Here is a 25,343-nt window from a genome sequence, read left to right as displayed (position 1 = left end):
TTAATTGTAGCTATAATATGTAAGTAAAAATGATTTATAGTTATTACTAATAAATAAAATAAAAGATAATTATTATTTAGAAATAGGTCTTAGAAATAGTTACGCTAAGTAAATTTTTCTATATTTCTTATCTCTTACGCTACTCCCGGACATGTCATCTAGTTGTCCGACGTGTATGTACAATACAGATGTCATCTTCTCAACTACTTATGTCCCATCTAATCAATGACATATATATATATTTCCTCTATATAACTATTCTCAAACACTCATTTCCAAAAACAAAATTTCACTATCAAACCTCAAAAAAACTATGGTAGAAGTAATGAAGAAACCCAAAGCAATAAAACCACTCACCGAAGACGATGACGGAACACTAGTTGACCGTATCAGCGAGTTGCCGGACGCACTCCTCATTCAAATCATGTCTCTTTTGCCAACAAAAGATGCTTTCATTACACACGTCATCTCTAGCCGATGGCAGTATCTCTGGACTTATGTTAACAACTTAACTTCAATCTGTTTATTTTTTTATTCAAAAGACTTAAAACTTTATATCCTTTGTCAACTTTGTTTTATCACAACATAGTACCTCATCACACTACAACATAAGGCATCTATAGCTACGAAACACATTGTAGCTAAATATGAAAATTTTTGTGGCTAAACACTTTAGCCACAATATTTTTTTCCGTAGCATCGGTAGCAAAATGTAGCGTGGCTAAAGTTAATTCTGGACTTTACATGATCCGTGGCTAAGGACTAATACTTATTGCTACGAATATTTTTTTGTGTTGTAGCTGTGAGTGTAACATATTCTTGCCACGAAAAATATATTTATAGCAAATAATTATATCCTTTTGCCACGACAAATAAAACTTTTAGCAATATTTATATAGTAGCTACAATGTGTTCTTTTGTGGCAAATTTTTTTAGTTTATTTGCCATGAAAATACAAATTTGGTGGCTATTTTTGATACTTTAGTCTCGTGGCAATAATATTGTATTTAGCTACAAGTTTAAGAATCTATAGCTATAAATTGAAGTATTTGCCACAAATATTTTTAAATGTAACTAAGAATCCATTTTTTTTGCCATGAAATGTATAAATTATAGCTAAATGTTTTCTTCATATGCCACGAAAAGAAAAAATGTGTGGCCCTATTTTTGGTGATTATATATATAATAATTAGCTACGAACTAAAAAATTTCATCGCTACAAATTAAAGAATAACCCACAAGCAATGTTAATTAGAAGAATTCTTCTATACAAATGAAAAAAATTGGATTCCAGAGTAAGTTTCAATTTACATATAGAGTAAGTTTCAATTTACATATAGTTACATATCTAAAATTTCAAACATTCACAATACATAATTCTTCTATGACACCAATTACAATAGTAGTATCTTGCTTGAGACTCAAAGCCGCACAACCTTACGATTTCTCTCCTCCCACGCGGCCTCCAATCTTACTTTGATCAATATCTACCCTCTAGTTTGTCATTGCTTCTGCTATAGTAATTCCATAAATGTACCGTTAATTTTGATAAAGTAAATTAATATCGAAACATAAATTAAATGATTATATAAGTATATGTAACGATCGATCATATATTATGACAAATACATGAATGAACTTCTCATGAAAAATCCTCATGTATTTTCATCATGAAACTCTCACTAATCTTAAAATTGATAGAAAAACTCCAAATATCAGAATACATTTCGATCGTTACCACTTGATAAATTGCGAATATTAAGTAGAAAAATCAATAACCACCTACCTTGGAGAAAGATCAAGACAATTCTATCAAAAGCGATCAATAGCATCTCCTTAATCGCATTTCAGAACCTTCAACCAAAAAAAATATATTATTGGTATATCAATCTTACAAAGGAACATAAAGTTTCAAACTTTTCTCTTCTCTATTAATAACTAAGAGGAAGAAAAAAAATGTTTCTACCGAATCCAACAAAAGTTACAAATGAAAGTTGAAGTATACATTAAAAACAATAAAGAGGATGATAGAAAGTAACCAATAAATAGATCCGCATGAAAAGAAAATAGACAAAGAATCATATTCAAAAAGAAAAAAGACCTGCTTCAAATTTATGATAGACCATTTATGGAGTTCTTTCTTGATGTAGATTTAATACTGGAGAGAAACCATCACTTAAAATATAGGCAACACTTTTGCCCCTCCATTCTAAAAAAATTGATTAGTCATTTACCCAACTCCATTACATAACACCAGAAAACCCCTTATGATTTTTTGATATGGAATAAGATTTGGGGTGGAATTGACAAAGGGAATAAGGAACCGTAGAGGGTTGTGGCTGCTGGAGGTAAAAAAAATATGAGGATTAGGTTTTGGATTTTTAGCTTTAGTTAATTGCCATTCTTTTCTTGTTTTATATATGTCTTCTATTTTTTTTACTTCTTTATATGCAAATACGATAATGTAAATAAGATAACAACAATGACAATTAAGTATACCTATAAAAAAACAAAAAGAATCATAACTACATTAAGCAGGACAAAATAAATTAATTATGTGTATGAAAAAAATTATGAAATATATTTGTTGTTTTTTAATGTTCAATTAGATTTATGATAACTAGTAAGTTATTAATATTGCATTTACATCATAAAATCAATAATGTATATGATAATTTAAATTTAATATAATTAGTGATCAATGTAGTTAGATACAAGCACATGGATATTAATTGTGCTATAATTAGATATTCAAAATCAATTAAATAAAATTACATAATTATTTGTTATATTAAAACTTACAAGTAATAATTTATTAAATATAAATTATTATATATTAGTTAGTTTTGATGTACAACCATACGTATAATGACCTGCTAGGCCGTTACGGGGTGACTTAGAAAACTAGACCTCCGTTGGGAATTCTGAGGCTGCGGTTGAGTCCGTAGCGTGTTTTTATATATTTGTGCATGTTTTGTTTGCGTCTGTAAGGCCTTGGATTGATGTTGGATTTTGGGTGAAAAGCGGTGCAAAAACCCGAGCTACTGGTCAAAATGGACCGGCTGCAGCATGTTGTTTGGTTGCACAAATGTAATTACACAGTTACTTTAATTTAAAAATAACATTTAATTATGAAAAATTAAAAATCAATATTTGAAACACATGTGCCTTTATAAATGATATTAAATTAGGCATTTTAACAACACATTGTTTCTTTAGGTATTTAACAACACATTGTTTCTTGAAAATATATTAATTAATAATCATATATTTGTAAGCGATATTGTAACAAATAATTGATACATACTTTTTAAATTAATAATATTATAATTTTAATTAATTTTAAAAATTAAAAACAGACTTTTTTGTGAGAACGTCATGGATTGGATGTTTGACAAAAAAATTAATATTTATAAATATAATTCCTTAACATTATTCAAATGTTTGACCGAAAAAAAAAATATCAACTGTAAGTGAAAAATAAACATTATGGAATGCGAAATAACAAGTCAATAATACTAAAGCAAATAAAGTAAAATCAAAAACATAACCTAAATTCAAAATCCAATAGAAAAAGCTTAATATAATAGTCTTAAGTCAAATTCAACATAACATAAGTAAGTTCCAACGTAAAGGGGAAATATAAGTATATTACTTTATTTACGACGAAATTACTTTTAATAACATCACTCATTATATGCCAAGTTTGTTAATGATTCATTCCTTCTAATGTTAAGAGGTGTAGTTTCAAAAATTAGAATAATAGCACAGAGCACCCCCCCCCCCCCCCTCCGAGAATTGGAGAGTGTAGTTACATCCTCTCAATTACGCTCAATTCCCACCTAACCATGTAATTACTTGGTCAAACAAAAATGTCAAGTACTGTGTAATTACACCTAATTACACTCAATTCCAATTACACTGGTGGCTTTCTAAACAGGCTCTAGATCTGTCATTTACTGTGCAATTTGTAGATAGTGTAAACGGATATGAAAAGCCAAGAAAGATAAAAATGGGGTGAAAACGTTGTGCAAAATTATTACTATTAATGTGGAAGATAAAAGAAGCGAATAGTGATCCAACTTTCAATTATGTGACTTCCCACTTTTAGTATTATATGATTAATAAACTATTAAAGTAGTAATAGACCAATTTTTTTATGTCTAGATTAAATTAGTAAAGCACCTATAAACATAGTTGTTTAAATTCTTTATAATTTGTTACTTAAATTATTAATTGGATAAAATTTTATTGTTAATTTAATTATAATTGAAACTTATAGATAATACTTATTTAATAAGTATCTTATAATATAATCGTTTTGTTAATGGACTTACATATTCAACCACATTAAATTTTTCATTGTTAGTGTAACTAGGTATAAGAAAACATATTCTTATAGTTTACATAATTAGAAAATTATAGTCTATATGGTGAAAACAATATTGTCTACAAACAATTATTATATATAATATTGTTAGCAACGACATTTATTTTTAAAATATTAGCGTCAAATTAGCGATAGATTTCATAATTAAATTATATTTTTCTTTAAAAACTATTTTCATCTTAAATAATATTGCTAGTTTGTTATATGCTCATTTGTCAATTATATTAAAATTCTTATCTTTTTTAAGCGCTTTAATTAGATTCTTGAATAACTATCAAGTTATTAAAATAGCATTAACCCATTAATTTGACAACTTTTGTTTATTTAAATTAGATACAACAGTGATCAACAAAAATACAAGAACATAGTAGTTTGAATCTAATAACACTTTCTATTGTCCAAATTAAACAAATATAATATGTTATACAATGCAATTATACAAGATTATAGTTGTTTAACCTCTATATGTATTTAGTTATTCACACGTTATTAGATAAGGTTGATGTTTTTTTAATTATAATATTGATATTACCAAAACTGATGTCACCTTAGCTAATGATACTATTGAAGACATCGAATCAAAACTTGGAACTGATGATTATAGCTATTAAGTCAAGTGTTCAACGCTTTATTAGTACTCAAAGCAAAAATATTTATTTAGCTATGATATTTTATTTTAAATAATTTTTTGTGGCTAAAAGTTATTATTGCTACAACAAGTTTCAACTCGTGGCAAAAAATTAATAATTAGCTACGAAGTTTTATTCAACAAGAAAGTTTGTGCCTATATCATTGGACTATTGCCATAATTTTTTATAACTTGAAGCAAAAATACTTATTTAGCTACAATGTTTGTTTCAAATAATTTATTGTGGCTAAAAAGTTACTATTACTACAGTAAATTTCAATTCGTGGCAAAAATTAATAATTAGCTACGAAATTTTATTATAGCTAAAGTTTTGCGGCTATATCATTTAACTATTGCCACAATTTCTTATATCTTGAAGCTAAAATATTTATTTAGCTACAACATTTTGTTTCAAATAATTTATATGGCTAAAAGGTTAACTATTGCTACGGAAGTTTAAGCTCGTGGAAAAAAGTGATAATTTAGCTACGAACTTTTTCATAGCAATAAAGTTGTAGCTATTTAGGTGTTTATTGCCACGATTGTTAGCATTATAGCAAAAATGAGAAATTAGCTTTGTCAATTTAATTTCGTGGCTAAATTTTTTACGAATTTGTAGATAGCCACGAAATTTTAAATTTTGTGGCTATTATTAGGTATTAGCCACAATTTTTAAATTCATAACTAAGATTTCGTAGCTATAGATGCCTTATGTTGTAGTGGATCAAAAATCAAGAAATTCCACTTAAAAGTATCCAACAAGTGTTGGTATGACTTATAAATAAAAAAATGGCTTAGTTATGTATTAGAAAATAAAGTGGAAAGTATCGCATTGGAATCAGTGTTTATGATTATGAATAAGTTGCCTAGTTTTTTCTACACGTGTGATTCGTTGATCGAATTATATTTGACTCGTTGTGAGTTTGATAAAGGAGTTGTTATATCGTGGAATAAGTTTCTAAAGATAATTAAGTTTGATCATGTCGAGTTAGATGATGAAGTAATGTGTCGTCTTTGGTCAGTGGTGAGCTTACTTTTAATTTGATACTAGATGTGACATTTGGGCTGATTTTGAAGATGTGGAGGATTACAAATGTGGTGATTATCATCGAATTGTGGAGACCCTTGTCGAAAATTATCTTCAGGAAGTGAGTAATGTAACAGAGCTAACAATCGGATCTTGGTTTGTAGAGGTATGTTTGTCTTAAAACACTAATTTGCTCCATTTGATTTTTAGTAAACAGTTTTGTACCCATGAAAGTTTTTTTGCAAAAAGAAAAAAAAAAAAAGACTTGTATTCACCTTTTGTGGTTTTTGCCAATTTTCATTCAACTTTTGAAGTCAGATAGTATTTGTTTTGTCATACTGTATGTTATTGTCATAACTACGTTGACTGCTACACTTGAGCTGAGTATCTTTTGGAAACAGCCTCTCTACCTCCACGAGATAGGAGTAAAATCTGCTTACACTCTACCTTTCACAGAACCTATTTGTGGGTTTTAGCTGTATATGGTATGTTGTTGTCGCTTAATATCTACCCTTATTATGGAACTATCTATTTGATGTGAATTACTTCCTATTTTGTTTTCTGTTTCTCTGTTCTTTACTAGTTTCACTGATATTACTACACCAGGTCATGTTCAAGCTGCAGCTTGACAGGGTGCCGCTGCGCTTCCAAAACTAAGATGCAAATGTCTAACACCAAAGTTGCAATTGTTAAATTGTAGTTTGTATGGAGTAGCTAGCATACGGCAGGCCTTCCCTCACGTGGAGACACTCAACATCGACATGCAAGTTGACGTAAGTGCCCACATCTTTTATTTTTTTCTTTGTACATCCATTCATCTGTTGGTGTTTGTGACGTGCCCTCTTTCCTCCCCATATTGAAAGTTTTCTAGAGGAAGAGGCAAATATATTATCAATAAGAATCTTTTGTCACTGTAAAGTTTTATAATGATCTGTTAAAGTACTTTCTATTTTCACCGTAAAATGGCGGGCTAAAAGGAAAAACGATGGTTAATAGACTCAAAGTCTTCATGCTATGCTTGCCTCTCCATGAGTCTTTAAGATAAAATTTGTTGTGAATTTTGAAATTCATTCCGTATGAGATACTTTACCATGAAAATTTTGTTGATACTTTAGTGTAATATAAATTTCATTAGGTGATGGACCTATATTTGATAAGAATTATATTGTCCATCTCCAGGATCATCATTATCACTGCCATTATGAGCGTAGTTTTTTTGCACAAAGGAGATAATGTCGATTTGGAGAGTTGGATTTCGGACTTTGCATTTTCCAGCCTCAAGAGTATTATTATTATCTGCTCCTTTGCGATGTGTTGGGAGCAGCGCCGTCATAATCTGTTTGAACTTTCACAATTCCTATTAAAGAATGCATCGGTTTTGGAGAAGTTCGTTATCATATCAAAGAGAAGAAAATGCCAGCAACGTTCACAGAGATGTGTGTCCCCATATTTGTCACAATTGGCTGCAAAATTAGAAGCCTACAGGAGAAGCTCCACCAAGTGTATGATGGTTTTTCATGAGTCAACTTTGATGATTAGAATGCATGTGGTTTTGATTATCGGCACACTAGAAATGGCGCTTCATATTCTGTGTTTCGATTCACTGCTGATGACATTATTAATATTTAACTTGTCTATGTAAATAACAATGTTCCTTCTGCAATCTTACCCCAGTTGTATTTGTGCACTGTCATCTTCTTCGACATTGGTTTTCAATCAGCTATCTTATCTATTTTTAGATTCTTGAAGTTCAGTGCAGTTGTTCTGGAACTTCTTTTCTTCTTTTTCTGTTTGTTCCTGTCCGTGTAAGCCCTTCACTATAGATGTGGCGACCAACAAATTAAGATAGTTGTTTAATTGTTTGTTTGAACTTTGCCCATTTGGTAATATTTCATCGCTTATGATGAACCATATGTAATGTTTCAATAACATAGAAATCAAACAAGAGTTGCTCTCTGTTTGACCTTTCTTGTTTTAGTCATTTTTGAATGAAAAAATGACAGCATGTTCATGGATTGAATCAAGGATTACAGTTTGGTGGATACTCGGTGGTGGCTCTGAAGGAGTAAATATATTTGGTGACTGCTAAAACGTAACAATTCAAGTCTTATCTTTGCTTTTAAATGTCAGCTTCTTTATATTGCATTCATCTGCTGGATATATTACCTTTAAAGATGCATCAGAGGTATATCCCTCGCGCATGGAATGTGGTAGCTCATAATATAGCTAAATATTCTCTTTTGATTTTACATAGGATCTCTTGGGATTATAATTTCCCGGGCTGGATTGTAATCAGTGGCGGAGCCACATGTAGTTGAGGGGTGTCAACCGACACCTTGACACCCCTTCGTTGGAAAATTACACTGCTTAGCTAGGTAAATTTTTTATTTTTATGTATATATATTACAAATTGACACTCCTTGGCTTCTTCGTGAAGTTACTTCTTTATATTTTGACACCTCTTAGTGAAAATTTTGGCTCCGCCACTTATTGTAATTGATACACTAGTATCTTATGAATATGTAAGACATATTATGAAGTAATATAATGCAATTGTTTAAGGGATTAAAAAAAAAAAAAGATATATCAGAGGTAAGGACGGTGTACATTTAATTGTGAGTGAGCAAGGGAATAAAATTTTAAAATGTTCGTCTGAGGTTATAATTCATAAAGCTTACAACGAGCGAAACGATTTAACCAAAAAGAAAAAGAAAAAGAAAAAAAAAAGAGTATACATTCTCTATAAGAAAACGTTTACTTATTGAAACCAAAAAAAAAAAAAAAGGCCAACAACATTGAAAGATAAAACCCCGAGGGAAGTTCTAACCCATCCGTTCTTTAGCCATGATATTATTAATCGGTGTTAAATTGGAGGGTCGGGTGAAATTGAGCAAGCTAAATTAAATTGTCAACAGTAAGATGAAAGTTCACTCCCCTCTGCTCAATATCATGTTTCTATTCTTTTGATTGTTTTCGTGTCTAATTTGTAGTTAAGCAATTGACCTCTGAAAATATGATGCATTTTTCCAAATAACAAACATAAAAAGATAAAAATGTCCTTAACGTATTAGAAATAGCTTAAAGATGCTCTTTTTCTACCCATTGGTTCAAATTTGTTGTTCCTTACACCCATTTGGATAAAAAGCGTCCTAACGTTAAATTTAAGTTAAAATTTTCCCTCCTTTTAACAAAAGCATATGTGGAATAAATGAATTTTTTCATTAAATATGTGATATTATTATTTAAGGAATAATTAATCTCTCTATCAGGGATAATAATGCTATCAAAATTAACCTACATTTTATCTTCTTTTGCAGTTTAACCCACTTTGTATATAACTTGAATTTTCTTCTTCATTCCTTATCCCAACATGAAATATCTACTTATTATGTTTTCTTTTTCTTTTTCTTCTTTCTTCTTCTCCTTCATTGTGGACAATTTTTTTCTTTCTACATTTTTTTTCCCCGGATATGAATACTCTTTTAACAAAAAAAAGTTATGAAAGAAAAGGGAAATGACGATTCATTGACAAGCTAAAAAATATTATTCACTGGCAAAGCAAGCATCTCTCTCTCTGTGTGTACATATATATTCCAGTATAGAAAATGAACTTAGCGAAGAGCATTCTACTAGTTGCTCGATAAAATGAAGAAATCAACTAAAGGTGCCTTAATTAAAAGAGTTGGAATGTAATTTGTTAGATGTGTAGATTGTGTGTTGTTTCAATCGATTAGAAATATGAAGAGGAGTTTAAAACTTAAATTTCAAGTGAGTTGGAGTAGATTTGAATTAAATTTCATACCTGAATTTTTCGAGTTTGTTAGTTATTTTAATTGGGTGTTATTCTAACCAATTGGAAGTAGCAGGAGGAGTTTGAAACTTAAATGTAAAATGTACCGGCCCGTTTGGCCGTTTAGGCTTTTACCCCGTTTACCCCTGTCAATATTTTCCCTAGCTTTATTGGAGTGTATGTGACTCGTAGGGATGGGTAGCGCGGTACCTGAGATGATCGGGTGGGTCTTGGTTGATTTTGAGGAATTTAGAAGCCTTTAAGTTGAATAAGTGAAAAGGCTTTAACCAATAGTTGACTTTTGAGTAAATGAGTCTTTTTGGGATTTTCATCAGTCCACTAGGTCCAGAAGGTCGATTATAACTTGATAGGATGTTTGGTTTGGTTCCCGAGGCGCTCAGGGGTATTTTGGTCCTCTGGTTGGAAACCTTGTCTTTGGGTGTTTGGGGTTTAGCCGGGTCAAGATGACCTCTTTTGGAAATTCCAAAGGCGCGGATGAGTTCGTATCGTGTTTTTATAGTGGGTTGCATGTTTGGTTTGTATCCAGGAGTCTCGAATGAGTGTCGAGTTTGGGGTTGGACTTAGTGAAAAACCAAAATTTTCTGGTTTCTGGTGTGCTGCATCTGCGAACTTGGGGCCTCACCTGTGGGCCGACCTCTTTGGGACTTGGTCTGCAGATGCGAGACTGTGAAATGTCAAGCAAGGCTGCATTTGCTAACATTTCTCCGCAGATGCTCGCTGCACCTAAGGAAAATTGTCCGCATGTGCGGAATCGCTGAGAATCAGAAACCTTAAGTTCCAAATTCGAAGCCATTTCTTTTCATTCACAAATTGGAGACCTAAAGGGTTTTGTGGGGCGATTTTGTGGAGCTTTTTGAGATTCATCCTTGGGATAAGTTCCCTACACTCTTGTATTTCTTTTATCATGTTTTATTTACGAAATCTATGGTAGAAATCATGAGTTAGTTGGGGGTTTGGGGTCATGAACCCTAAAATGATTTTTGAATCATTTTTTATCTAAATCGAATTTTGTTGGAAAATTTCCTAGTTTCTAAACATCTAATCAATGGGAAACTAGTTCCAAAGCTTGAATCCTTCTATTACTCAAGATTTTTTATTATGGCAAATGAGGTCTTCTCTCTGAATTGGGGGTTTTGATGAAATAGTGAAATTATTGCCAAATGAAGATTAGTTTGTGATGAATCTTGGTATTTTGACTCCCTAAATTTTGGGTAAACCGTTTTCAATGTATACTTTCGATTTTGGCCTTATGGGCTCGAAGTCACCTTTTAAGCTCATTTTTTATTTCGGATTGAAATAATGGCATTATAGGTATCCTTAGCTTTGTAATCTAATGTAAATTAACTAATCGATAGACTTCGATTGTTTGGAAGCTATTCGTAAGGAATAGGCTCTAGTGAATTAGTTCGTGGCACATGTTCGGCTTTCGAGGTAGGCTACGACTTACCTATTAGTTAAGACTCTGATTAGTGAAGCATATGTATTTGGTAGTTATTGACGGGGAAAAGCGTGCTAGGCCTTCGGGCACAGTGTGGAGGTGATTCCAAAGACGAGGGTACATGGACTTCGCGGATCCCCGATGGGTCATGGCTTTGAGGCACGGGCGCCCTTAGCATGTGTGTACAGATATAAAAAGTTGGCCAGTTCATTGCATTGCATTGCATGTATCTACACTCATTCATTTGTTCTTGGTTGTTTACTTGACATTTTATACTCTTCATCTGATTTATATGTGTTCGAACATGTTTCATAATTGTACTTGATTGCTTATCTGCTCTATATGTTCGTTTTTGTCCATTTATATGTGTGAACAAATTGTTGTCGGCTTATGATACCTACAAGTACATGTGTTTGTACTCATACTACTCTTGTTATACTTTTTCTGGAGTGCAGAGTTCGTTGCTGTTTCTACTTCCCGACCTCGTGAGTGATCCGAGGCCTCTTTGCCGGAGATTCTAGGGTGAGCTACTTGCCAGATCTGCAATTCGAAGACTCCTCTTTGATATATATCTGTCTTTTTCTACTCTTGAGACACTATTTCGAGTTTGAGACTTGTATTTTCTATCGAACTATGTATTATTATATTAGTAGCTCTTGTACAAGTCAGACCAGGTTTTGGGGTTATATATATTAGTACTTCCGTACTGAGTTTATTTATATATACTGAGAATGTTAGTATGATATCTAGTTACTTCCGCATTGTTGAATGATAACTAAAATGAGATAGCTTTAAGAAAGGGTTCGCCCACCGGGGGATAGTTTGGCCGTATGAGCCACGAGTTGGGTCGTGACATAAAGTGATTCGGAGTAGATTTGAGTTAGATTTAAGTTAAATTTTAGAAGAGGCTCAAGAAAGAACACAAGCAAGTTTTGTATATTATTGTATATGCGTGTATAAACAATGTTTATACACCTTTATACATAATATGTTGGCCTTGTATAAAAGGGAATTACATTGTATAAAAGTGTATAAGCGCTGTAGACGAACTTCTTTTATGTTTTTCAGTTGCAATGTGTGTTCAAAATCAGTCCAAATCTCCATTAAATGACTTCAAGTTTTATATACAACATCCTTAGACTATTTCTAGCATGTCTAGACAATTCCCACTTCAAATTTCTCACAACACTAAATTTAAAATTTAAACTCACTTATTTAAGCTTGTGTCAATAATGATGGATCACCTTTAAAAATCTACTTTTTACCACCCAAATGTTTTTGGTTTGTGAACTAATGTTTGAGTCATTCGGAAATTGGATTAGAAGTTCGAGATTTTTTTTTTTTTTTTTGAATAGTGATTTCAAGAACCTATTTGGAGTTGGATGTTAAAAATCCAACCTGCAACTTTGTATATTTGCAATGTACAATAGACCACGAGTAAGAAGCAGAAAGAAGTTTTGACTCTCTTCCTTTTGAACGATTCCTCCATCTACACCATTCATTCGTTGAATTGAATTTAATAATTCATAAATAAATAAATAAAATCATTTGTGCCAACTTTCCTCTCCTTCTCCCTTCTTCCGTTGCCATTTTCAACTTTCAAGAGAACTGGACCTGGAACTACGCCTTAGAAAAAGGGGTCATTTGCGCGATTATCCTTCAAAGGCACGTGGTCTTTAATTTTTGGCCCTCAAATTGATGGTCTTTAATTTTTTATCTTCGCCTACTATCATGAGATTTGGAGTTGAATTAAATTTCATTTTAAAAAAAAATTATAAAGCGAGTTTAGTAAGTAAAGTTAACTATTTATTACCAAAGTTAGGCGCCGACGAGTTTTAATTGCGAAGCCAAGTCTCTGCCTTGTGAATTTTTTTGTTTTTTGTTTTTAATTGAATTGGGATTCGAATCCAAAACTTCAAGTATTAGGCAAAGGATAAAAATTAAAGACCACCAATTTAAGGGACAAAAATTAAAGGCCAGTAAATTAAGGACCAGTGCCTTTGAAGGGCAATCCGCACAAAAAAATGTAAAAAAACCTTTTCTTGAATCTTTCGAACATCACAAGTTTACCCTTTACAATCTGGACCCATTGTGTCTGAGCTACACCTTTGCAAAGTTGTATATGGGCCATATTATTGCAATGTATGTAAGTAGGTTACATAGGTGGCAAAGTCACAAGCAGCTCCCTTAACTTGTTCTGAAATTCCCCATGATCATCTAAACTGACGCTTATTCCAATTTGACACCTAAATCATTCTAAATTTGAACCACTTACACTCTTTTTGCTGACATGGCAAAATGTGTGCAATGCACATAAGTGAGGCGCGTGAAAGTGCATTATTTAGCCAAAAAAAATTGCTTCTTCTTCATTGTGCATCTCCTTACTGCCATTCCGCCACCGCCATGGCCGACGTCACTCCATTCTCAGCTCCTTCCCCTTCTTATCGATCTCCATCCATTCACCTTCTCCACACCACCTCATTTTTCCTCCAGATCCGTCGCCACCACCTGCACTGCTCCTTCCCCTTCTTTCTCCGGTCATCATCTTCTCCACACTACCTCATTTTCCTCCATATATGTCTCCTTAGCCTTTCAAACGAACAACTACAACCATATTTTTTTCCGACAAAGTTCAATCCCAGGGTGTACTTATAATCTAACAATAATGAATCACCATAAAGAAAAATTGATCGGCAAAAAGAAAATTAGATCTGATAAATTTCCGACATAACCCCATTTTTTTCGGCGAGATCGATAGGAATTCACTTATTTTTTTTTCCCGATGAGACTCCATTCATGCTCCTTGTATCAATGAAAAATGAGATGGGAAGGAAAATGGGATGGGAAAGAAGGTTAATAGTTCGGATTTGAGAATTGAAATGAGGAAGGTGAAGTTGGGGTATTGCTACTGTTGGGCAGTCTCCGACGGTGGGTTTTGGGTGGGGTGGTAATTTAGAAAATAGGTTTATTATTTTCTTTTATTATTGAAAATAGTTTTTTCTTTTTTCTTTCTTATAATTAATTTTTTAATAATTTTTTCAACCCAAATGCCACATGTCATTATGTTATTCGTCACTTTGCCATGTCACCCGCTAGTTTAATACACGCATCTTAAACTTTTGGCTGCTTATTATAAAAGTTTGTAAGTGGTTCAAATTCGGAGTGATTTAGGTATCAAATTAGAACAAACGTCAGTTTAGATGGCCATGAGAAATCTCAGGATAAGTTTAGAGGGTCGCTTATGGCTTTGGCCTACATAGATGATCAACGTGTAAAATTCAATTCATTAACCCAGACTCATTTTTTAACAGAACAACAATTCTTCCTCTTCATCCATATCAAATTTATAACCTATTTGGCCAAGCTTCTAAAAACAGCTTATTTTAAAAAGTACTTTTTTCAAAAGTACTTTTTAAAAAATTACTTTTGGCTAAAAGCAGTTTGTGTTTGGCCAATTAATTTAAAGAGTACTTTTGAGCAGCAATTAGTGTTTGTGCCAAGCTTTTTAAAAGTCTTACGTGTATTTTTCTCAAAAGTACTTTTCAAAAAAGTGCTTTTGGGCAAAAGCTATTTTTTTTTAGCTTCTGAAAAACGAGAAAAAGACCAAAATAATACATTATCTTTGGGTTTGGACCTAAAACCATACATGTTCTTTTACGTGGAGCATTAATAGTCCATTATGTTTCCATAAGTGGTGCACTTTTAGTCAACTCCAAAGAGTTTGTTAAAAAATTAATTGAAAAGGGCAAAAATGCCCCTGAACTATTAGAAAAGGTCTAAAAATACCTTCATCCATCTATTTTGCTAAAAATATCCCTTAGTTCAACTTTTTGGTTCATTTATGCTCTTTGACTAACGGTCAACACTAAATTAAAAAAAAAAAAAATATATATATATATATATATATATTTAAATTACACATGGCATTTTATTACTAGTCCGATTTTCTAAATCTGAAAAAATTGGATTTTTATAAACTCCGGAACAACTAATTTTTTAAAAAAAATGTGGTAAGCCCCTTTTTTAAAAAAAAAAAAAAACTGGATTGGATTTTTATTAACAAATGTGGAATTTTTTAAATCTGGAAAACTGATTTTTGGGTGGAAACCCCTTCTTTTAAAAAAAAATTATATGAAAAATTGAATTTTTTATTAAAATTTTAATTTTTTAAATCTGAAAATTGAATTTTTTAAGTAAAATGTGCAAAACTTATACTCCGTAGTTTTCTTCTAGATTTAAAAAAATAGTTTTCTGATTTTTTTTTAAGCACGGTTTTTCCACACTTTTTTGTCAAAAAATCATTTTTTTTCCAGATTTTTATAAAAAAACCAGTTTTTCAGATTTTGAAAAAAATTCACTTTTTCCTTTTTTTTTAAAGTGTCCTAAAAATAAAATCATGAAATCTAAAACTTTTAGGACAAAAAAAAAAATCAATTTTCCTGATTTAAAAAAAATAATATTTTTTTAGATATTTTAATTTTAAAAAAATCACGTTTTCTAGTTTTTTTTTTAAATCATTTTTCCTGATTCTGAAAAAAAATATTTTCCAAACTTTAAAAAAAAAATCAATTTTCTAGTAATAAAATTTCATGTGTAATTTAAATAATTTTTTTTTTAAAAATTTAGTGTTGACCGTTATACAAAGGGCATAAATGAGTCAAAAAGTTGAATTGAGGGGTATTTTTAGCAAAATAGATGAATGAAGGGTATTTTTAAACCTTTTCTAATAGTTCAGGGACATTTTTGCCCTTTTCCGTTAAAATTCTTAACAAAATATTTGGGAGTTGACTAAAAGTGCACCATTTATGCAAGCATAATGGACTATTAATGCTCCATGTAAAAGAACATATATGGTTTTAAGTCCAGACCCAAAGATAATGTACCATTTTGGTCCTTTTCTCTCTGAAAAACTGCTTCTGCTACTCCCCAAAAGCACTTATTTTCTCCCAAAAGCTTAACTAAACACCTCACTTTTTTAAAAATAAGCATTTATTAAAAAAATAAGTACTTTTGGGGGAAAAATAAGCTTGGCCAAACAGGTTATTATTCAACTAACTTCAGGTGCTTTGACTTATATATCTATAACCATGACATATAAATTAATTGCGTATTTGATTTGATTTTTAAGTTTAAATATTAGTATGATAACGATTTGCTGTTACACACGATTACCTTATAAACAAATTATGAGGTATCTATTAAGAATTAAGTTTTATTAAATATAATTCAATAACTTTAATTAATTAAAATATAAACTTATATATATCGTAATATACATTTATTCTTCATATCTGCAGCCGGATCCCAATAAATACTCGTGTATTCTAAAATTTATGTGAGAAAGAATCCGATCTTTAAATTTGTACTCGAATTTGAGGAAGATGGGATAAAGTGGATTATCTCATAATTAAGTTCGAGATTAACCTTATATTATTACGTTCGATTGACGATACAATTATCACAGGATAAATTTACACTCTTAACCAAACACAATATAAATTTAATCCAAACTTAATCCTACATATTCATCAAATTTAAAATTATTTTATCTCACCTCCCAGGTAAAATAGATTAATCTAAAACTTATAATCTCGTGATTGTAATATCAAAATAATTTAGTCCGCCAACTAAACAATCCCTAAATACTTTATTTCCCACATTAGTGGGTGAATAGAGATTTTAAAAAGGAGCTAGAAGATAAGAGGCGGAGGAGAGTGTTTAACACTGAGAGCTAAAAATGGCTTCAGCAACATCTCTTGTCTCTTCTTCCATTCTTCTTTCTTCTTCTTCTTCTTTGCCTTATATTTATCTTCCAATTTCAACTTCACTCAATTGTGTTTCATCTATTTCAAGTTGGGTTTCTCCCAAATGCTTTATCCATAGCACAAGTAGTAGAAACCAAGAAAATCTTATTTGCAGAGCTGCTGAATACAAATTTCCTGACCCCATTCCTGAGTTTGCTGATGCTGTGAGTTTGATTTTTCTTGTTTTTAATTTATTTGTTTAATTGGGTCTGTTTTGTTTTCCTGTTTGTTAAACAAGTTTGGATTTTTATTGGGTTTTGTGGGGGGTTTTAGGAAACGGAGAAGTTTAGAGATCATTTGCTTAAGAAACTTCCAAAGAAGAAGGATGTCTATGGTGATTCTGTTGATGAAATTGTTGGAATCTGCACTGAGGTACTTACACTATTTCTTTAGAGTTCTTTATAAGTTTATTTGGTGTAATATTTACTTTGCTGCTGGCTTTTTGTTGGAAATGTGATTCAAGAACGTAGAAATAGCGTTCACTGACCACTTTTATGTCTTACCCTCCAAAAATAACCACCATAGTGAAATTTGAGAGTTGATTTCTCAGATGGTCACTCACCTAATGGAACAGTTATTAATTCAGAAAATCACTCTCGACGGAAATTATAGAATCAAGAAAAAATGTGACTTTCTGAGATAATAACTATTAGTTGAGTGACCCTGGGAGAAATCACCCCCTGAAATTTGGTTTCGAACTTCCACATGTAAAATTCCACTATAATGTGGTGAATTTCCACTTGTGAGAATTATATAGAACTCCATGACTGGTTATTTTTCAATTACACGGGCTTAAAAGTGGCTATTGGTGAATTTAACACTTCAAGAGTGTTGCGGTGCCCAAAACATTGCTTCTGCTGTAGATGAAGTTATGTAGTGAGATGTTATAGTACGTTCATTCTTCGCGATTCTACTATCAATATGTGTCCCTCTTTTGCTGTTAGATAATCACAGTACTTATCAGTTATCACCCCTTGTAATAGGAGTTAATAGCTTCAAGGCAATGGATTTTGATGATTTAACAAAGAGTTGTATTAACGAAATAAAACTACCACCTTCTAGTCAAAAGGGTGACTCAATGTTAGGCTTCTTTTGCAATTGATACTGCAGTTTCGTGTACTCTCTTCAAATACTTCATTGTCCTATTTTATTGCCACCATTTGGACCTGAATAGAGCTGAATAAATATAGAGGATTCATATAGTTTCCAACAAACTTGGGATTGAATTTGAGTTGATTGGTTGATATAATATGATTTCCAATTCTTTCCGAACTCATCTAAACTGGACTAAGTTCTTGCTCGGGAGCAAATAGACAAAACAGTGAATTTTATTTGAGCCTATGTTACACGGTTTAGTATGAAGGTTACCAATATACTTGGAAGTTGAATGTAAATCTTTTGCACAGCATCTTTTTCGGCTAAGAGTAACCTTGGCCAAGATGCTTTTTCCCTTGTAGCTTTTTGAGGTTGCCCTTGTTATTTGAAGCTTCAATCTCCAGCACCTGAAAGTATACTGATATGTAAATACATTGGTTCAAATAACTTTTTGAACAGATCCTCAACGAATTCTTGCATGCTGAGTACGGTGGTCCAGGAACACTACTGGTTGTTCCATTCATCGATATGGCGGATACTATAAACGAGAGGGGTTTACCAGGAGGACCACAGGCTGCGCGAGCTGCAGTCAAATGGGCACAAAGTCACGTTGACAACGATTGGAAGGAATGGAATAGTGGCAAGAAAAGATAATCCCACAACCAAAATCCGTTGCCGGAAGTTTTGATGCAAGCTAGTTACATTTTTTGTTTTGACATGGTGGGAGAGCAAACTTATGTTCCTCCCTTACAATAGTTTGTGATAGTATAGGACTAGCGGTTAGAGGATCACATAGAAAACTAGTCTGCAAGGTTTCTCATTCTCATTATTTGAGGCTGGTTTAGGCGATAATGCTATTATGTGTACACTATGGCACTTTGTTATATTTGATGCACATTGTCAATTTCTAAACATTGCTACTCTCTGCTCAATGTTCACATATTAGATGTTATACAAACTGAATAAGGTGTAACGCAATGTTCAAGAAGCTCCGTGTCTTTAAGCCAGTGCAGTCCAGACATAACTACATGTGATCCGGAATCTATTACCAACATGTATATTCACCTTAAAATGGTGCAGCAGCAATAGCTAATGTAATGAATGGGCCCAAACCAGAGGGCAATTTGCAGGATTGCCCTTCGCTGGAGGTGGTCTTTAATTTTTACCCCTCAAAATAGTGGTCTTTAAAATTTGCCCTTCAGGCAGAAATTTCACGCGCATGCAAATTCTGCCTTTGCATGGGCAGATTTGCAAAAATTCTGCCACAGGCAAAATTTAATTCTGCCTAGCGAAATTTTAGCTTGCGATTTTTTTTTTTTTTTTTTAACTGAGTTAGGGTTCGAACCCACAACTTCAAGGTGTTAGGCGAAGGGCAATACTTAAAGACCACCAATTTGAAGGGCAAAAATTAAAGACCACCCCAAATGAAGGGCAATCCGCGCAAAAAAAAAAAAGTTAATAAATGGGCCGGTGGAAATATTGCATAGGACCCTCGGGCAGAAGCAGCCCAACACCATATTAAGTGGTTATGTTTGGGATATGCGAATTGTTTGAGAAGTGTCTGATTCCTCTCATCTCCATTCTTAGTCTGAGGTCTCATCTCCCTTGTGTCTATCCTGTATTTTCAATTCAATCATTCCAGACCAGTGCCATGGTCTTTGCAGTAGTTTACATACATTAAATTGAATTGTAATTCCTTTTCGTTGTTGGAGTAACAGAAGAAGTGTTTGGTAAACTGGTTCATCACAGCTAAGTCCATCAATAGATAGAAGGAATTTCCTCCAACAGCATGTAGATGAGAAGTTTTACATTTGAAGATCTCTAAGGTCGATAGAATTTGCACGCGACTTAAAAAATTTTCAAAGACGAGCAAAGAAAAACATCTCCAGTGCAAAGAATTCAATGAGTTAAATAATGAGACACCGCTAGTAGAAAGTAAACGAGATAACATAATAACAAAATAAAGCAAGACAACAAAAAGGTGAAGAAAGTGCCACGGAAAACACTACAAAGTAAAGGAAGGGAACGAAGACACAGCCATGGAAACCATTATGAAACGAAAGTTGCTTTGAATTGATTAAGCACTCAACAGCCAAAAGGTTCAAATGTACAACTGAATGCGAGTGGCTAACCAACATGGCAAAGCACCTACTATGAAGAAAGCCTGTAGAAGTAACTAGACAGTGTCTTCCCCTTGAACGTGTTATACCTTCATCAATGACAAAAAACGAAGGTATCCCCAGTGCTCCACACTCATGCTTAGATCTAGTGTATTAAGCAGTATACTACTGATGACTCCATACTAAAAACTCCAAAAGAATGTCAATTGACAATTCCTTATGACTACCTCCACTCTCTAACTCATTGAAGCAGCTATTCACAGAACTGATCGGCTACGTTCAAGCAACTCTTCCCTATCAATGAAGCGGTCAAACAAGTCTTGCTCCCGGAGGACCAAGCATTCATCACTCTTCCCAAACCATTTATACCGCTTCTTGGCAACGTGATCGTAAACAGCATCCCTTAAAGGTTTAGGTACAATCATGAGAGCACTCAGGGCAGAGTAAGGTAATGGCAAGTGAGCTAGAACCCTCAGTGCAGCTGCAGCAAAAGTCAGATACATTACACTTGTGATTTGCACAGCATTGTCACAGAAATGTTGGAAAAATGGGCAAACGAATAAACCAGACCATTCCAATTCTAGTTACGAAACAACAAAAGCAGCAACATATTGTTTCATTCTAGGAAAGAACAACTAAAGCAACATACTGCTTGATTGTGCAAGAATAAAAGAAGCTGCAGAAAAGCTGCTACTCACACTGGATTTCCACGTACAGAAAGCCAGCAGTCTATGAAACTCAGTATTCCATTTTCGAGTTTAGATGAACCATGACTAGCCATAGAAGGGGTTGATCTAGCCAATAATTATTACCCTTGAGATTTGATTAGTATAAAAGTTCAGACAATTTTTTTTTCCCACCAATTTATGACTGGTAAGTTACCCATCAAGTTATTCCAGGATTTTCAAACTATTGAAAACTTTAAAAAAGCAAAACGACAAGTCGTGACTTGTGACAGGAAAAATAATGTATAACGCCAAAACTCTCCTTGCGACCTTTCTCACCTCTCTGATCAACTGTTTTTACCTGACACAAGACCATCTACTTCAGACTTCCTTACCAAAAAAACATCTAATTCAGACTCATGGATACTGCCTTCCAATATATCATATTACTAGCTATCAATTCTTATCTCCTACTAAATGAGAAAAGGAAAGTATGCGGCAGGAGCACGGACAGGATACCAACAACTTGTGATTCTTAACTCCATTCCACTAAAAAAACTCAAGACAACAATCAAATTCCCCATAGCCACAGCCACGTTGATTTCCCAAAATACCAGTTCAGATGACCCTAAATGCTCTAAATCTCGTTGTTTATATGCGCCTTGAAACAAAGGGTAGAACAATAAATTACAATTTCGATTATATCAGCTGGAACCACATAGACAGCAGCCACGTCCGAAATCATGGTGAGTTAAAGTTGCCAAAGGCCTGGCAGTAGGAGCTAGCTCATAGCTCTTCATGCTAGCAATGAGCTCATCAATATCCACGTCACCAGAATTTTAGGTTCACTTAGAGCAAACTGCCTAAAATAATTTTATCATAGCTATTTGTCATAGTATATTTGCCAACAACTTCCTGTCTTCCAAATAAGAATGATTGTGTAATTCATGAGAGGACAACTCAGAAAGCAGTCAGATGCACTTCCTTTACAAGTTGGCCAGGCTCCCGTAGAAATGTTAGATGCTACTCGGATATACAAATAAAGAAATAAAAATATAATGGCAACAATTGTGAAACCACAATGAAGAGATAGTCAAGTTGATACAAGTAATACAGGGGGAATGGTTCTAACCAGTGGAGCCTTGATGGTATAAACCTGGGCCTTCAATAAATAAGAAGCGACGACGAACGTCATCTCGATCAAGATCACACACATCCATGTAAGGTTCAGCAGCCTTTGACTGCAAGCAACAGAACTTGATTTTCCTATCCCTGTCAGCTTTAATCACCCATTTCACACCTACACATAAAATGGCAAGAAACTCAAATAAACTTAGACCACCAATTATGCATGTTCCCCCCGCTCCCCTGTCTATGCCAACAGTAGTTTAGACCTAAAGACAACCATTCCCGCATCATCCAATGATACGTTCAAGCAACTATGCTTCAATCCCAAACTAGTTGAGGCAATAAGACACTACCGAAAATTTAAGCTTTCTGTTTGTCTGTATGTACAAGTAAGCTTCACCCAATCCAAATGCTCGCCAAAATACACTACTAGGATAGTAAGCAAGCTATCTTGCTTGTGTTCCCGAAACGGTAAAGATTGTGACAAATGTTGAAATCCTATTCAATTTGATTACATATGTCACTGAAACATAGTGGTTCTGTCCATATATTTTTTCCTTTTAAAAGAAATAAAGCAGTTATTAATGGTTGAGGAGCCTGGGTCAGCGGAATACAGCTCAGGAACATCAAAATGCTCACAGTTCAAATTATGCATGCTCGTGAAAAGCACAAGATAAAGCTAAATACTATAGGCCCGTTTGTCTTAGCTTAAAAAAAGCAGCTTATAAGTTGAAAACAGCTTATAAGCCCAAAATGGCCTATAAGCTGGCCAGCCAAACACTCAAAAAAGCTAGAAAAAGCTTATAAGCTGTTTTCAGCAACTTATAAGCTAAGCCAAACGGGCTCTATGTCTTGCTTAAACCAGGGGAAATTGCTTGCTATTTACCTCAACAATCCTGCTGTACAACTCGTACATGATCACACGATACATTGTGTCACAAACAGGACAGAGAATACACAATGCAACAACTTGAGCTTGCAAGTGTGCATCGGATGCTTTTTTCACGATGACTGAATGTTAACCATTTCACATCAGACAAGCAGAAATCCCTCCATTAGACACAAGAAGAAATTCAAATTTCAAGTCGCCAAGCTAAAAAAATCACTACGAAACATATGACTGGAGCCTTAAATGTAAATATATAGCTGTGGCTGTACCAACCTTAAGAGTTCCTCATACCAGATTGATAATTTCACTTTCAAAATTTAATTAACGATTGCAAATGTAACTAGTAAACACAGTACAATACTTGTTTACAACTTCCTAGACACAGTTATAGTAAGAAATCAAAGCAATAAGCAAAGGACAAATGCAATATATAGCGAATTCAAATTTCAAGTTGTCAAGCTCAAGAAAAGTTCACAAGTGAATATATGACCGAAGACTTAAATGTATATGTATATCCGTGGGTTATACCAAACTCAATAGAACTTAATTAATGATTAAAAAAAAAAAAATGTAACTATAAACACAAAAAAGGTACAATAATCGCACTCGTACACTCAGTTACAACATCTGGTACACAATTATAGCAAGAAATCAGAGCAATAAGCAAAGCACAAATGCAAATATATAGATCATTCAAATTTCAAGTGAACATATGATTGGAGACTGAAAAAGTATCAACCTCAATAGTTCTTCATGTCGAATTGTTAATTTCACTTTCAAAACTAAAATGAAGACCGCTAATTTAACTAGAAACACAAAAACGGTTCAATAAACGTAATCAAGTAGTGATTTACAGCTTCCGAGATACAATTGTAGTAAGAAAGCAAAGCACATTCGCAAAAGCACGAATAAACAAACACACAAATAGAAAATTTGAGAATACCGTTGGTACAGTCATTTAAAGCTTCCAATACACAAATGCAATACATAGCTAAAAGCACAAAAGATAACAAGTAGTCGAGAATACCGTTGTGACAGAGATGACAAACGCCGTCATAGACAATGACACCTGGCTGAAGTAAATTCGGAGCACTACTCTCCGCTTTCCCACCTAATTGCACGTCATCTACCGCTAAGTTAACGGGAGCCGCATTTAACGGAGACGTCGAGAAAGAAGAATAACGACGGTAAATCAACGGCGAGGAGTTCAGATTTCTGGTACTCAGTAACCGTAAACCTCTCTTCATCATCATCAGAAGCATTGGGAATAACGTCGGCGCTTTCTCTTTTTTTATGGAAAGGGAAAACTCTGGACGCATACGTGTCAACCATCGAGGGTTCTTCAAACAACTTATCTAACGGTCGAGGTTTACTTCATCTTCTGAAGTTTTTTCTAGTAACTTCGATATTTATGGACCGGTCATCATTTCCAAGAGAGCTGGAGCCATAATTGACTCCCTCTCCGTTTCATTTTACTAGACTTTGTACTCAAAAAAAAAAAAAAAATTGGCCGGTTAATTTTAGCAAATAAAGAAATATATATTACGCCTTCCGTTCCCTTTTACTTGTTTAGTATTTCAAAAATAATTTTTCACTTTTACTTGTCACTTTTAGCATATTAAGAGAAGATAATTTTATTTTTTCTGTTTTATCTATAGTATTAATTACTCACTTTAAATTATTTTTTAAAATTCAATAAAAATATGCACTAATTAATATGGATATATTGGTAAATTATACATTTTATTTATTATTTATTAAACCGCGTGAAAAATTCAAAAAGGAACAAGTAAAAGTGAACGGAGAGAGTAGTTTCTTCCATGTTATCCTTATATATATATATCTATCTATATTATTATAAAAGTATGAATACAAATATTGATTGATCAAAATATCGTTCAATATTGAACGACTTTTATACCCTTAATAAACTAAAATCCTATTTCTTTTGGACATACTTCTTAAACCAAAAAATCTAAAACTATAAACCCAAAAGCACGTTACTAATATCTAGGACTTTACCTATTGGTATTTGAGTTAGAAGTCAAATTACGTGCTGAATTAAGTCTTTGGAGATGACATATAATCATTTTTATTATAGTAAAAGATTTGAGCAATTACGTTTGCACAAGTTAGGATTATTGTAATGCTAAAGAGACATACTAGTTTTATAAGTCCTTCCTGATAGTAATAAAAACTAAAGAGATATATGCATTTTTTTTTATGTTTTTTAAAAAATGATTAAAAAAAAAAGATAAAGAGACCAACTATCTTTATAAGTTTTTTCTAAAATTAACAGTAGATTTATCCTACCTTTTTTTTTTTTTTTTTTTTTTTTGTTTAATTGA

The 25,343-nt window shown here is 33.0% G+C and overlaps 3 protein-coding genes across 3 annotated transcripts; 2 read left to right on the top strand and 1 right to left on the bottom strand.

The window, feature by feature from the left end:
- The first annotated feature begins 313 nt into the window (after window positions 1-313).
- Window positions 314-8,114, top strand: LOC132066076 (probable FBD-associated F-box protein At1g32375). The gene is made up of 5 exons (XM_059459465.1): window positions 314-521; window positions 6,096-6,211; window positions 6,678-6,818; window positions 7,370-7,555; window positions 8,049-8,114. Exons 1-5 carry the CDS (start codon window positions 314-316, stop codon window positions 8,112-8,114), a joined length of 717 nt encoding a protein of 238 aa, XP_059315448.1.
- An 8,870-nt stretch (window positions 8,115-16,984) lies between these two features.
- On the top strand, window positions 16,985-19,111 carry LOC132067394 (protein PLASTID REDOX INSENSITIVE 2, chloroplastic). The gene is made up of 3 exons (XM_059460610.1): window positions 16,985-17,262; window positions 17,372-17,470; window positions 18,653-19,111. The coding sequence occupies exons 1-3, from the start codon at window positions 17,032-17,034 to the stop codon at window positions 18,845-18,847; spliced, it is 525 nt and encodes a 174-aa protein (XP_059316593.1). The 5' UTR covers window positions 16,985-17,031; the 3' UTR covers window positions 18,848-19,111.
- Window positions 19,112-20,077: 966 nt separating this feature from the next.
- Window positions 20,078-24,407, bottom strand: LOC132067393 (uncharacterized). Its single transcript, XM_059460609.1, has 3 exons — window positions 24,023-24,407; window positions 22,111-22,278; window positions 20,078-20,794 (listed from the first exon to the last, which is right to left on the bottom strand). The coding sequence occupies exons 1-3, from the start codon at window positions 24,312-24,314 to the stop codon at window positions 20,571-20,573; spliced, it is 684 nt and encodes a 227-aa protein (XP_059316592.1). The 5' UTR covers window positions 24,315-24,407; the 3' UTR covers window positions 20,078-20,570.
- Between the last annotated feature and the right edge of the window lie 936 nt (window positions 24,408-25,343).

This window comes from Lycium ferocissimum, chromosome 8, assembly GCF_029784015.1.
Source record: "Lycium ferocissimum isolate CSIRO_LF1 chromosome 8, AGI_CSIRO_Lferr_CH_V1, whole genome shotgun sequence".
Classification (NCBI taxonomy): domain Eukaryota; kingdom Viridiplantae; phylum Streptophyta; class Magnoliopsida; order Solanales; family Solanaceae; genus Lycium; species Lycium ferocissimum.
The sequence above is the reverse complement of the archived record's forward strand: the minus strand, read 5'-3'. Positions and strand labels throughout refer to the sequence as shown.

Coding starts and splice junctions, on each gene's coding strand:
- LOC132066076 (XM_059459465.1), top strand. CDS start 314: ATGGTAGAAGTAATGAAGAAACCCAAAGCAATAAAACCACTCACCGAA. Junction 6,212..6,677: donor TCGGATCTTGGTTTGTAGAG/GTATGTTTGTCT, acceptor GCAGCTTGACAG/GGTGCCGCTGCGCTTCCAAA. Junction 7,556..8,048: donor GCTCCACCAAGTGTATGATG/GTTTTTCATGAG, acceptor AAAAAATGACAG/CATGTTCATGGATTGAATCA.
- LOC132067394 (XM_059460610.1), top strand. CDS start 17,032: ATGGCTTCAGCAACATCTCTTGTCTCTTCTTCCATTCTTCTTTCTTCT. Junction 17,263..17,371: donor TTCCTGAGTTTGCTGATGCT/GTGAGTTTGATT, acceptor GGGGGGTTTTAG/GAAACGGAGAAGTTTAGAGA. Junction 17,471..18,652: donor TTGTTGGAATCTGCACTGAG/GTACTTACACTA, acceptor CTTTTTGAACAG/ATCCTCAACGAATTCTTGCA.
- LOC132067393 (XM_059460609.1), bottom strand. CDS start 24,314: ATGCGTCCAGAGTTTTCCCTTTCCATAAAAAAAGAGAAAGCGCCGACG. Junction 22,279..24,022: donor TTGTCATCTCTGTCACAACG/GTATTCTCGACT, acceptor TTTTATGTGTAG/GTGTGAAATGGGTGATTAAA. Junction 20,795..22,110: donor ATACCATCAAGGCTCCACTG/GTTAGAACCATT, acceptor CTTTTGCTGCAG/CTGCACTGAGGGTTCTAGCT.